The sequence below is a fragment of the Pleurodeles waltl genome, chromosome 9, assembly GCF_031143425.1.
Source record: "Pleurodeles waltl isolate 20211129_DDA chromosome 9, aPleWal1.hap1.20221129, whole genome shotgun sequence".
NCBI lineage: Eukaryota > Metazoa > Chordata > Amphibia > Caudata > Salamandridae > Pleurodeles > Pleurodeles waltl.
In genome coordinates this window covers 973,800,072-973,814,247 of record NC_090448.1, presented here as the reverse complement: position 1 = coordinate 973,814,247, position 14,176 = coordinate 973,800,072, and the positions used below count along the sequence as shown (strand labels likewise).

General features: G+C 40.0%; 1 protein-coding gene across 1 annotated transcript in view; it reads left to right on the top strand.

Annotated features, from left to right (window-relative positions):
• The first annotated feature begins 367 nt into the window (after positions 1 to 367).
• Positions 368 to 14,176, top strand: part of AHSA1 (activator of HSP90 ATPase activity 1) — a 36,879-nt gene continuing 23,070 nt past the window's right edge. The window contains exons 1-5 of the mRNA XM_069208406.1: positions 368 to 749; positions 4,077 to 4,267; positions 8,663 to 8,745; positions 9,005 to 9,122; positions 12,702 to 12,787. Of these exons, the coding sequence (XP_069064507.1) occupies positions 670 to 749; positions 4,077 to 4,267; positions 8,663 to 8,745; positions 9,005 to 9,122; positions 12,702 to 12,787 (558 nt within the window). The 5' untranslated portion in view covers positions 368 to 669. The remainder of the gene's footprint in view (positions 750 to 4,076; positions 4,268 to 8,662; positions 8,746 to 9,004; positions 9,123 to 12,701; positions 12,788 to 14,176) is intronic.

Below are 14,176 nucleotides of genomic sequence, written 5' to 3'. Positions count from 1 at the left end.
TAGCTTACACATAAAAATAACTAATACACAGTATAAGCAGTTTTGTTACGGAAACCATACTAACGTTTTAAGTTATGTTAGTACACAAAATAAAACATTCTGCCATTCGCAACGACTCATAATAATCATAGATCCCAGAGGCAATAATTTACGGTGTCTTTTTAATATTAATTATTTGCCCGATAGATATCTCATGCCCCAAAAGACAAAGTAGTTACTAAACCGGAATTATCATTCTTTCAGCATCACCAATAGGCTGCCTGCCTTTAATGTGGCGTTCTAACCTTGCACAGGCGCAGTCTAAACGGCACTTCAGAAGCCTTCTAGTGTGTCTGTTACGGCTGGAGGCGGGGCCGGAAGTGTCGCCAGGGCCGGCATTTTCGAGGCTCTTCTAGTAATTTCTACACAAGGATCTCCCCGATTGATAAAGAAGAGTCAGGCCGGGCTGGCATTATTTGTCAGCAGGAGGATAGTGCCGGGGACAAGATCTGAAGAAAACTAAGCTAAAGCAAAAGAGCTCAGAACTAGGGAGTTTCGGCGAAGACACCAAAGCGCACGCTTCTCAGCAGACAATACTGGGACTGGGAGCAGGCACCCCAGCTCAGTGCATTGAGGGAGCGTCTAAGCAGTACAGAGCGTCCAGGCCCCTTGTAGGAGAAAGGAATCGCCATGGCCAAGTGGGGCCAGGGAGATCCTCGCTGGATCGTGGAGCAGAGAGCAGACGCCACCAACGTTAACAACTGGCACTGGTGAGCACCCTGGGTGTACGGGGCTGAGCAGGGTTACCACATGTCTAAATGTTTCTATGGATAACGCTCTATACTTTGTTAGAGGCATTGTTTTTAGAGCATGCCCTCCGAATTTACGTTGCATCTTAATCGTGTACAGTTACATTGAATTTTATTTATTAAATCGGTCTCATTGACCACTAAAATAGATTCTGTAAGGTGACTACCAGAGGGCGGTGCCCCGGTGGTGCGGGAGAAGGGAGATTGATGGGACAACGAACCAACCCTGTCGATGGAAGGAACTAAAGTCGAGTGCTTAGTTGGGAGGTTTTTGCAGTTCGGTGAGGTTATGGAAGTTTAAAAGTGCTTTTGATACAATATGTTGTTTGCTTACTCTAGCTGCAAGCGGCATCGTAGAAGCCGGGCTTGCCCTAGACGCTTTTGTAAAAGGGGTTGCTAGTTTGTGCTGCAGTACATTCAGTAGGAGAGTACCGGCACTTTTCAGGTGTGTGAGCGTGTCTAGCCTTGTATTTCCTTTGGTAATTTATAAGGTGAGCTGTATAGGATAACCATCAATTTCTCTTAGAGGTCGACACAGACCTTTGGACTCCGATAGGAATGAGATGGTTAACAACAATAAAATCAAATCAATAAACATCACTTTTCATTATTGAAGTCAGTAACTTATATGCACCATGACCCATATGGCCATCAATCACCACACCAGTTTAGTAAAGTTCAATCATTTATTGTCCTTTGGATTAACAGTACTAAGGTCACGTAAACCAAACGCAAGACCAAATGATAAAAGTATATGAATAACACAGGCTGACCAAATCTTCTAAAAAAAAATTCAGTCTAGAGAGAATATTTATCATTAAGCATTCAAGAACCACCATGCAGAATATCAACAATATAGCAAATACATGATCAATACATAATCCATGGAGTTATTACAGGTGAATTGTTTACAATCAATTTATATAGAACAGTCAAATTTAGAATGTGACACCCTTTATTATTCTAATCTGATAGGCATATTTGGGCTTCATGCTAAAAGAAGACAAAATTAATTTGGAAAACATCTGACTATGGCACTAACCAAAACTAGCAGTTGGGTTTTTAAAAGAGAAAACATGAAAATTTGCAAGAAAGACAAATGTGCAATTTGGTCATACCTCTCTTAATTGGATCAACAGGCAGCAATGTCTTCATCAGTGGATCGCCTTCTGGCCGTCTTCATTGGGCAAATGGCGACGATATAGAAAACAGCTCAGTAATGTTTGGCCTTTGTGTATCTGAACTGTCAGTGGCAGAAAGCTAAAACACATAGCTCATCATTAGTCTAGCAATTATAAAAGCACATCAGAACAAAGCCAGGAACAGAGAAATGCTTGAACGTAAATCAACTAATACTGTCATATTGAACTCCTATAAAGCAACTAGATAAAACTCTTATTGGTCAGTCTGTGGGGTGGTTTAGGTCAAAGCCAAATGCATTCACTCCACGTTCTCAGCTGTATTCTTTCTGCATTCACAATTGGTTCATCATCTCCCACTCACCAGTTTCCTCAGTAGAATGCAAATTTTGCACATCACACATAAAACTGTTTAACTATTGTTCTTGCAAACACACAATCTTGCAGGAAGGCAAACAAATGATGCAACATAAGAACATAACCTTCCCGCTGCGAGCAAACAAAATGTCACGTGATGCTTAGCATTTTTAGGGTTGAGTGCGCAAGTGCTGTAGCCTGCTGCAATCTCTCTGTGGGCTTTAAGCCACGCCCATCAGTTTTGTTGGTTCGTGGGCTTGCCTTTTTAAGATTTTATTTATGAAAGGCGTGCATACGTCATGCCTTTTCCAGTTGTTAGCTCTCCTCGAGCGCATCGGCCAACTACTGAAAACATGCAACCTCGTATGTTTTCAGTACTGAAAACATACGAGGTTGCATGTTTTCACCATGGTATCTGGATTACTTTTTCTTTTCTACGTAGCGTGATCTATCTGCACATTTGCCGGTACATTTGACTGCAAACGATTTTCTGTTTCATTTTGTGTGCTCCTTCACCCTCATGGCAGGGTGCTTAAATCGTCTGGCTTATGTAAAACTGTAACTAACATGAAGCCTTTTTAAAACAAATTCTAAATTATACGGAGTTAAACATTCTTAATAATTGTTTTTCTGTACATTTAATTATGCATATACAAATTATAATTCCTTAGACAGTTATTTTATTATGTCGAACTAGATTTATGACTGCCACCAGAGTGGACATGTTTTTCTAAAGCACATTTTTCAGCATTACACATTTTAAATACATGTTATTTCATTTCGTTTGAGTAGCACACTTTTATCAATGATGTTTAGGCTCCAGCAGGCGCAAACAAGTACTCTGCATACAGAGTACCAGTATTTATGTATTTCCAATTTAGAACGCTGCTCTTACATTGTCACTTGTTTCTTTGGCTGAAAAGTTGTAGTAGCAGAAAGCTATCCTCCTGTTCGTCCCCTCGTCTCCAGCCCAGTCAACAGGAATACCACCTCCTGGCATTAAAGCATGCTCTCACCTGCATCATAGACACTACTGCCCCATGTTTTTTAGTGTGTGTGTTTAACACAGATGGCAGTAACATTCGTTTAGTGCAGAGGCCTAATATTAGGAAGGGAAGTACTCATCTGGAATTGCCAATCGAGGCATCCTTTTTGTGACCATAGTGCATGTTTATCCTCCTCCTAGATATGCCATCAGGTGGGCATAATACAAAGTACTCTTGAACTTCAGAGCGCTTTTCTACTGGCTGCCCTGTCCTCTCTTGTTTTGATTATTGTTATAGGTTTAAAAGAATAGTCCACGCACAACAGTAGTACCCAGTTGTCACACATCTATATTAACGACATGACTATTAACCTTGAGCAAAAGCATCAACAACATGTCTATCCTTCCATATCCTGGCGTACATTATTCACATAGCGAGTGACAGTTTTAAAAATATTTTAGCCATGTACCTCAAATCTTCATGTATTTTACCGGGCGTCCCCCTAAGGGGGTGATAGGGTGATCCAGACCAGTGTCTAGTATATTCAGTGGTGAAGAACCTGCAGATAGATGAAGCCTCCACCTGAAAGATTTTTACGGAAGGTAAGCAACTTTTTTTTATTTTTTATTAAGTTGTTTATGGGCACTGCAGGAAGTCTCTTCATTTGAGGTGGTAACTCTGCATGTGGAGCCTGTTCCTTTAACTGTGTTGCACACTAGTGTGATATCTCTGGTTGTTGTGAGCAAGTGTTCTAGTTATTAATTTCTTGTGCTGAATGTGTGACATCCCTACTTCTCTCATGACAGGACGGAGCGAGATGCTTCCAGCTGGTCAACAGACAAACTGAAAGCGTTGCTGATGGCAGTGAGGGTAGAAAGCGAGGAGGGTGTGTGTGAAGTGACTGAAGTGAGCAAAGTAGAAGGTGAAGCCTCAATCAACAATCGCAAGGGCAAACTCATTTTTTTCTATGAGTGGAATATTAAACTTGATTGGATAGGTAAGTATGCACAGGACTGGAGGCATAATTTTGCTGGTGGATAGAAGAAAAAGACTGTGCTAGTTGTATATGCTTAGTTATTAGAAAATCCTAGAATTTGTATTCCATACAGCCAGTTCAAAGTTGTTTTTTGCTTTTGTATAACCATGATTACCATCGCATTGTAGCGCATTAAAAAAAATGGCTTCCCTTAATGTATAACCAAAGTCGACTATGCCATATGTTTTGGATGTTTGTGTAAGATTGGTAACGAGTATGTTCGTTGTTTTAGTTTGTGTAGATTAGTGTGATGGTAATGACATTAGTACAGACTTGTGTGTCCGTGTACTAAAGGGCTTTTTCTTTTTTCTGGATTTGTGGTTTGCTTTTTCTTTGTATAAGAGAAGCATATACAAAACAGAGTGCAGCATTATAATCACGTTTACCTGATTAGAAATGAGGTAAGGAAATCAGTACTGTCAAAATACATTTTAGGAAAGAGATTGCATTGACCATGCAGATATTCAAATTGGGTCCACCCTTGAATACCTTAGAGATAATTAACTACCATGTCCTATGTAAGGTTTGATTTTAGGTTTGAGATAGTTTGCATTTGTGGTGTTCAAGTACTAGACTTTAATGTGTTGCAATGTATTTTTGAGATTTTTCTTACAAATTTAAGTTCTAGAAATGTTGCTTGTGGGGGCGATCCTTTGACTGTATAGTAGCAACAGACAACCAAGGTTTAATGGACAGCGCTGTTAAAAAAAATACATTTGTTTCATAATGTCCATATTACCCAGCTCCATGGGTTAGCTGTCCTCCATCCAAAACGTGATTACGGTTTAGCAGGGAGAGTCGACAAATGCTGTGCAATAATTCTTTAATATTTTTATTCAGAGTCCAATAATTCAACATTTAAATGAAAAAATCTGAACTGTTTTAAGAATGAAATACATCTCGTTGTCTAAGGGTTATGTATAGCCGTAGTGGAAAAAAGTTCAGTTTAGATGTATGTAGAGTTCACAACTACTACTTCAGAACCCCTTTCTATATAACAGTTAATTTTCTGTCATATAGCTTTCCTATCGGAATCTGTCCTACCTTATGGCTTATATTGATGAAGCCCCCCTTTCAGCTCTGTTGCATAAAAGTTCACTTAAATGTCTTCTTGGATAGGAAAGGTCTGTAAACACTAACACTAGAGTATCACTCATAAGCAAGAGGCTTATTAACCGAGGGGGCAAGCTGCCCGCCACAACTACAGCTAAAGAAGTGTACAAAGGGGAAAACCCTTAGATCGATCTATCTATCTATCTATCTATCTATCTATCTATCTATCTATCTATCTATCTATCTATCTATCTATCGATATATATATCCCTCACCCACTCTAATAGTGGCATGCTTCATCATCGAGTTCTCCCTGACTCCTAAAGGTTAGGGTGGACTCAACCATATTCCAGGGAGCTCTTTGAAGGAAGTTAACCAGGGGGCCTAATTGTAAGATAAAAATGCCTTATCCACTCCCAGGGTGTCCCTTCGTTGCTGGGGTGGATGGGAAAGGTTAAAAACTATATAACAGTAGAGGTTTTAGAGAACGTAATGGTCCTATGGCCCTAACTTCATCACTAACGGGGGAGAGTGGAGCCAAGTAGGTGACAGAGGGTAGGGACCCTTGACAAAAGTTTGACTGCAGAGCCAACCCACCCTCCTGACCTTTTAGGGTTAGAGTATCCTAAACACTAGGTAGAAACCAAGTGTGGCAAATATGGCTGCCCTTGGATGCTTTGAGTGACTTTGCATTATTCACCAAAACATGTGAAACACAGTGCTGTGGGAGTGCTATAAATTGGAACCCACACTGACGAAAGCCTGGGGCCTCTATAAGCCATTAGTGTAGGGCTGAAACATGTTGGTGAAATGTGTGAACTTTGGGTCATAGGACCCTTAAATCCTATAAAAACCCTATTGGTCTATAGTTTATAACCTTTCCCATCCTCCCCAGCTGTAAAGGGACACCTTGGGAGTGGATAAGGAATTTGTTTTCTTAGATTTACGCCCCCCTGTTTAACTTTCTTTAAAGAGCTCCCTGGAATACAGTTGTGCCCACACTAACCTTTAGGAGTCAGGGTGAACCTGATGATGAAGTACTATTAGAGTGGGTGAGGGTTATATATAAAAAAAGAGAAGGGATTTCCCCTTTGTACACTCCCCTAGGAGTAGTGTATAGATGTGGCGGTTAGCTTGCCCGGTCGATTAATACTCCTGCTATCTGTTAGTGGAACTTGCATTTGAAGCTAAGCTTAAAGACGATTTCCTGAAAAGTTACTTTCACAGTTGCCAGAGCATATATAGGTTGACTTGGCTACAGCTTTCTGTGCAATTCATCGAACATTACTTCTAACCTACTACCAGCTTTGCACTGCCCAGAATAAAGGTTGTTTCCCACCCTGGATGTAGAAATTAGACTTTACTTTGTAGGCTAAAGAAAAGGTACTATAAAGTATAAATACATTTTAATTATAATTTAGTTTGTCAGTATCATTGAACTGAATACAACAAGCATTCACATAAAGCTTTGGACCTAATGCTATCCTAAATAAATAAATTAAAACATTGTACAGGCCATCTGTATGTAGGCCATATCAACATAGTTTGCACATCATAGAATTGACATTCCAACTGAATACTTGATTGTCGAAGAAGCAGCTATTGACATGTCTGGCAAATCATTTAACTCCTCGTTAATTAGCAGAAAGCCCCTAAACCTATTCAGCACTATCGGGCTACTGTAACACCGATATCATTTCGGTTTCCTTTGTATTATCCAAGAATGAAGAATTAGAAAGATGCAAACATTTTGTGCAACATATTTTAATTGCTTTCTGCTCTTTCAACCTTGTCTCTAAAACATTTACCTTTACCTTACTCAAGATCATGCAAACTGAAATCTATCAGTTTCTCATACTGCCATCTACACTCACTCCAGTATTTTGATTGCTCCTCGGCTAAGTCTGTGCCCTTGATCTGTGTTCTTGAGAGCAAGGGTAGTATTTCTGCTCACTATAATTTACTGGGATTCAGGTTGATTCACGAAGGGCACTTTCTTTCTTTGGACCAGCCAGCAGAGATCACTGCAGCAATTGACTCACAGAATATTATACCATCTCAATGCTAACATGCTTCACCTCCAAACCTTGGTTCATCTTCAGATTCACAGGAGCCTTCTTACTTTTTCTCGTAACATCAGTCTCTGAGTCCTCTTCTGTATTGTTTAATTCATGTTATCCTCAAGATGCACTTATATTGTGCTTCAGCTTGTTTGACAATTATAAGATGTTCCCGGTGCACTCTTTTTAATCTTATAATGATGGTCAGTTCATACACATTTCCTGTGTTCCTTTAGCATGTCTTATGTCCAAAAACGAACAATAGAAGTGAATTTGGCTACTTCAACTCCGGAAGAACTAAACTAGCCACCCTAATTAATTTTGGACTGTATCAGGTCCTTCTTCAGGAGACGTTTCAGATGGAAACTCTAAACCCTGCTTTAAACGCAGCGTCTCACTTTAAGCCTGTTTTGAAACGAATAGCTCGTGAAAATAAAGGATTTGTGTAATAAGAATAACATTTGAATTACTTGAGGCTGTCCTCGCACCAGAGGCAGGAAATCCCTATGGTGTGAGTAGCAGAGGGATTTCCTTTAATTTTCTTATGTTTTGGAGCTGGGAAAGAGCATCCCCAACTCCTGAAGCTTTTTTATTTATGTTTTTGTAATTTTTTTTTCTTCTCTCCTCTACTTGAAATGACGATCGGCAGGCCTAGTGCGTTGACGTCATTTAGGTGAAAGTCATATGCGCTGGCGGTCTCATTTCACTTTCACTGCTTCGGTGCTCAGGGGCATATCTTGGCCCCCGAGCACTGAAGCACACGAGAGGTATCGTTCAAAAGGGGAGAATCGTCCCCCACCCCCTTCCAATGGTACCTTTCCCTGGTGGATCCCTGCTTGACAATCCAAGCAGGGATCCACTACACTAGGCAGCAGGACACTTTACTGTTGAGAGAAGCTGCCCTCTCGCAATGGGCTAGTGCTAACCCCTCTCCCAAGTCCAAAAGTCTTTCTGCCCTCCTCCTAGGGGTAGATTGGAGGTTTTAACCCCCATTCAACATTTTCTCCCACTCAACACACACAATTTGGTGAGGGGTGCGGGGTGGCAGCAGAAAGCCCACTAGACATAGGAATTTTTTCGTGATCAATGGGTTCTTATTCAGACTGTGGCGTTCAAGGTACTGTTTCCGGTCCTGTCAATGTAGAGAGTAAATTTACTTATTTACAAATAAGTACATTTTCCTAACTGCATTTCTGGTGCTTGTTTAAAGCACAATTATAACTAACTTTATCGCTTTTTGCAGCCACCTCAAAGTCTGGTGTGAAATTCAAGGGCCACGTGGAGATCCCCAATCTGTCAGATGAAAACGATCCCAGTGAAGTTGATGTATGTATTCTCAGTTCGATTTAATGCAGACTGATGAAATAATTGTAAAGTTTGTAAAGTATCTCATAGATTTGTGTTTCTTGGGAACTAACTGGTGTCAAATATACAGAAAAGCAGCTAATTGATTGAAAGCATCTACACAAATGGAGTGACATGGGTGGTTATTACAAATGCAGGGTGTAATTGTTAGATTACATTCTTCACTTTTGAGTGGCATTTCATGGAGACAAGCTAAACATTTTGTTGTTGTTTATAACAGATTCGTGTCACACTTGCTAAAGACCAGCCAGACACAAATCTCATTGCCTTAATGAAGAAGGAGGGTTCCAAGAAGATCCGAGCAGCTGTTGCAGACTACATCAGCACTCTGAAGACTGGTATGAATGCATTACAGCAGGACATTGTGGCGGGAAACATTATTGCTACTAGCAAGCATCATGTCTTGTGAGCAAAGACAGATTGATTTTAGGGTGCCTGTGATGAGTCTATAGATGCAAAGCTCGAATTTTGCCAGTATTTGAAAGTGTTGTATATTATAGGTGTTGTACTGTATGAATCGTCTAATGCTTTTGATACACACAACCTTATTTCCTCGGATCTGGAGAACAGTGCCCGTTTGGCTTGTGTAGTACTCTGCAAGTATATGACTTTGAAAAAACATAATCAGTACTAGGGAAGAGGAGAGCTTTTAAACTTCCTTTGAATTATTTTATTGTGTATGTGGCTTGGTATTGGTAGAATATCTCCAGATTAAAGATAATGTGGGTTGTAAAAGAAAAAAAGTAGACAGATTTTTTTTTTTTTGGTCCTCTTAGTGGCAAATAAAGGTATCTTTGCCGTCTTGACTTGGGCCTCTATTGTTATCACTAGAGTTTGAAAAATGGCTTGGGGTGAAATTTACTGGGGATTGGAGTCTCTTATTCTACTTTGCAACCTAGTAAAGTTCTGTATGGACTGGTGAGCCCTGTCTTATGAGATCCGGATTCACTCCAGGTGTGAGTAGAATGGGATTGGTGGTCAAGAATGTATACCAACGGAAACAAGCTTTTGTTATGCGATGGGTCTCCCGTTTGCTCGAGTTCGAGCTACTAGCGTTTTAAATTCCTAACTGGACTTTTCTGGCCTCATAAATTGAAAATCAAAAGTAAACAAGTTGACATAAGCAAGCCAATTCAGAGCGCCACGGCAGCCGTGAGCGCAAAGGAGAGGCACAAAAGGAAAAATAAGTTTGCTCGCAGTCAAACTTATCAGCAGACGTGCAATTATCCATGTAACGGGGTCGATGGCCAAGGCAGGAACACAATCGCCCCAAAGAGGGACAAACGTAAAGCATTTACTAATGATGATAAAAGATTTTTGAAAGGCAAGTCCATAAACGAGTTATGTTGATGGACGTGCGTTGGGCGTGGTTAAAAGCCCACAGATGTATTACAACATGTCGAAGCGCTTGCGTGCGCAACCATTGCTGTCTTTCCCTTTAGACTGCAGGTTCACAGAACACATTTGTGAGCACATGCTTTGAATTGGGTAACCACTTTAGTTGCACACTAGAATTGTAGCTGTTATGAAATTGCAAAAGATGAATTAAACATGCCTGTAAACAAGAAAGGAAACGTAAGCACCTACTGAAATTTACACCCACTGAAATTTTCACCATGTTGTTGCACTACCCTTTTTCTACACTAAACCCACAGTAGAAAACTTCTTACGTGGTTTGGGCAGTAGAATAGCTATCATACTTTATTAATTATGCAAAAGCAATCTTTTTCAACATCTGATATTTCTTAGATAATCGTAAAGATGAAATATATGCATATTTGTGAAATCCTGGAATACTTTTCAACAGATCAATGGTTTTTAAAAATCTATCACCTAGATGGAAAAACATGCTCAATTGGGTAGTATTTACTTTTTTAAATTTAAACCGCTATATTGGAAATGTATGGCGCTTTATCCTGTAAACACCACTGTAATATAATCTAAAGGAAAACTAAAAAGAAGGAAGTGGTTACAATAAGCTTGATTATGCAGAGCTGAGTGAACTTAACCCCCTCCCATTTTAAGAATTCTAGAAGACTGCACTGTTTTTGCATACTTGACCGAGTCCAAGCATGGGTGTATCTTTTTGGAAGAAACGTTTCTGCCCCTGTGTCAAATGCCTCACACTTACTTTGAAGAACACCTGGAGACAAATGGCTCAGCTCAAGGGGTTCTTCATATATTGTCTGTTATTTTTTTTTCTTACTTCGTGAGGGGGCACATGTTGTACCTTATTTACAGTGATCAAGGCACTTAACCAGCTATGTTGAAGGACCCAATAAATCCAAAATGAGCTTGTTAATAAACTAAAACTCTTGTGTCCATGACTAATTGGGCTATCTAGCTATTCCCGTGTTGAACTAGAGTCCACAGACTTTTGGTTGAGCCCATACGCTGTTGTGTTCAATGTATATAGGAATCCAGGCTTCCTTGGTTAAGAAAATGTTTTTGCATACATGATTTTGAAATTAAAAGAGCTACTTTCTATTCCAGTGATATTCACTTTGTGCATCTGGAACATTCTCCCAAGATTTTTTTTTAAATGTATTTATTTTTTACCTTGCGTATATTTCAGGGGTTCTTGATCAAGTATAGATCTCATAAGACACTCCAGCCATCGGAAGAGGTTGCGCTTGCTTGCCACTTAATATTTTTTGTGAATATTATGGAGTGTCGCATAGTGCGAAAGCAGGTTACCTGCTCTTAGCAACAGTTCTCTGTTGTTAGTGTCCTGATTAAATTGTTCAAACAAACCTCCTGTCCGATACCAGCTGACTAGATGGTCTACTTGTTGCTGTACAGCATTGTAGGTCTGTGGAGATCCTCCTACATAGACTTTCCTTTATATGGGAAGCTGCAAACCCATGGAAAGTTTTGGAGTGGCCTTTTATTTATTTGCTTTTATAATAATTAAAAAGAGCTTGTTGCTGTTGGGCTTAAAAAAAACTAAGTTTGGAGAGTTGCTTCCTTTGATTGGAAGTCATTCTGATCCCCCTCGTAAATGGAGAGACCCATTGTATATGACTTCAATGATAATTCATAGGATAGAGAACTGTTGTTCAAAGCAAATACCTATATACACGCAGCACTGCCCACCTGAAACATTCCGCATGGCCGAGCTGAAAACTGGCAAACTAAGAGGACATGAACTAATGAGCTTGCTGTGAGACACCCAGCAGACTTGAGGCTAGGGAGCTGTCATTTGCGGAAGATAACTTCTGCTACACTGGTGTTTCAGCATCTAGACTGAAGATTGGGTGAGGCACTGTGAGCCATATACCAACGAAGGGGCCCAGTCGTTGCTAGCATATAGTTCTAATTACCACTCTTGCTGTCTCTCTTTAGTGTGTACCACACATACTCCTGTCCCACATCTCTCACTGAATTATGGAACCAGAATGGTGCTCAAGTCTTCATTAGTGTCCTTCTTTTTTTTTTTTTTGAGACCTCAAGGCTTGATTTGAGCACTTAAGCTATTGCTGTGATTTTGCCGCTCATCTTCTAGAGGCCAGTGAATTATTATTATGGGGCGCTATAGGCCCAGTTAACACCAGAGTGAGACTTTTTTCCACAGTCAACACTTTATTTAAAATTACTTTATCGAACCTGACTAGCTGTCCTTGTGCTGCTTTACATGCTTACTAATAAATTACTGCCTTCGGTATATCAAGGAATTGGCAATTATCAAAGTGGGTGTATCCAGACTGCTGCAAACTAAGGAACTGTAAGGCATTTCCAGCCACTAAGCAGTAGGACAGTGGTCTTGTTGGAATTGGGCAAGGAGCTTTTTCATACCTTTTGTATTCTTGGTACCCTGCCTTTGAATCTTGAATCTTGAATTTTGAATCTTCGAATGTGTTTTTGGGATTTAGTTAATTTTTGTGTATAGTAACTAGATATTTTATATATATTTCCAGAGTTCACTCAAGGCATGATCTTGCCAACTGCTAATGGTGTGAAGGAGCCCGTTCAGGATACCAAAGTGCCTGCCAACCCACAAAAGGTACCGTTTTATTCAGGCACAATTCCTTATTATTGGGTTGTAATTTTTGAGAATTTGTTGGAACTATGTTCTTAATTTCTAGTCAATTTATAGAGTTAGATTGTAATTTCAGCATTAAAGCCCCCGTAACATACATTTTTTTTTCTCCATATGTGTGAGTGACATCTGCATGTATGTCAAGGGATGTAAACATGGAGGGAGAGAGTTACTAGGGAATAATCCAGCTTTGAAGAGTTATGGAACCTTAATATTATGTTACTTTTAACTTGTTCAGTGAGACAAAACCAGGTCTCTCGATCTAGTTTGATGCATGTCTTCTCTTTCAACATCATGCAACTCTTTAATAAATCTGAACTCTTGCTGAGCCTGCAGGCAACAGTGGTGCAATCTGTTTATGGGTTTTTGTTGATTAATGCGCATCTTAGTTTTTCAGGTCACTTTTCCTAAGTAAACCAAGTGTAGCTTATGTTTAAGACCCAGTATCCCCAGGTTACAATGTGCCTTGTGATCATCAGTATCAAGATGTTACATCTGCAAACCATTGTACTATGAAGGTACTACCCAGGTTCAATTATTTAATAGACTAAAATTCTGTTATGTCATCGGTTGAAGCAGTCAGTGTACAATTGTCCAGTAGTCTGTCAGAATTAGTCGGAGTAGTTGAGGTTGAGTATTATGCCTTAAGATATATTTCAGGAACACACTTTTAATCCCTTCCTAGGGCTGGTATACCCATGTCGTCCTCAAGTCCCATAGTAAAGCAGTAGGTTGCCTTCTCGCTTTAAAGACATTTATTGCCCTCCCTTTGCAGCCACTGGCTGAAGGAGGCCATTTGAAACTCCATAACGCTCCAGAAGACCTATACATCTGTGCCCTTTCTCAAATATCTGGGCATTAGGTAGTCTTGTTCCCAAAATCATCCTTCCCCTGGGTTCATTTGCCCTTATTCATTTCACCTGGCTCCATATTTTACCAATGGACACTGCAGTGTTCAGCTCCTCCCCAGTCTGTTCCCACTTCTAAACCATTTCTCTATATTCTACAAATGGGCATAGCATGGAACTCTCAGCTGTGATTGTCTGCTGATTGTGCCTGTAAACGAGATGGCATTCTTTCTTAAAAGCTTTTGGGTGCTGTCAGTGACATGGAAGTAGTTAGAACCAGTTAAGAGCACAGAACAAGGTACAAGTGTATTGAAATCACCACAAAAACACTATCTATTGCTGGAAAGCCTTGGTCTCGTATATTATGAAGTCCTAATCTGAAGATATGCACAGTTTAATTTTCACTCTGCACTCTGGGATTCAGCATGGCATAGTTGCCAAATTGCTGAAATCTTTCCCCCCAGTACTGGCAGCCTAATCTGTAATGTTTGCTTGAGACTTTTAC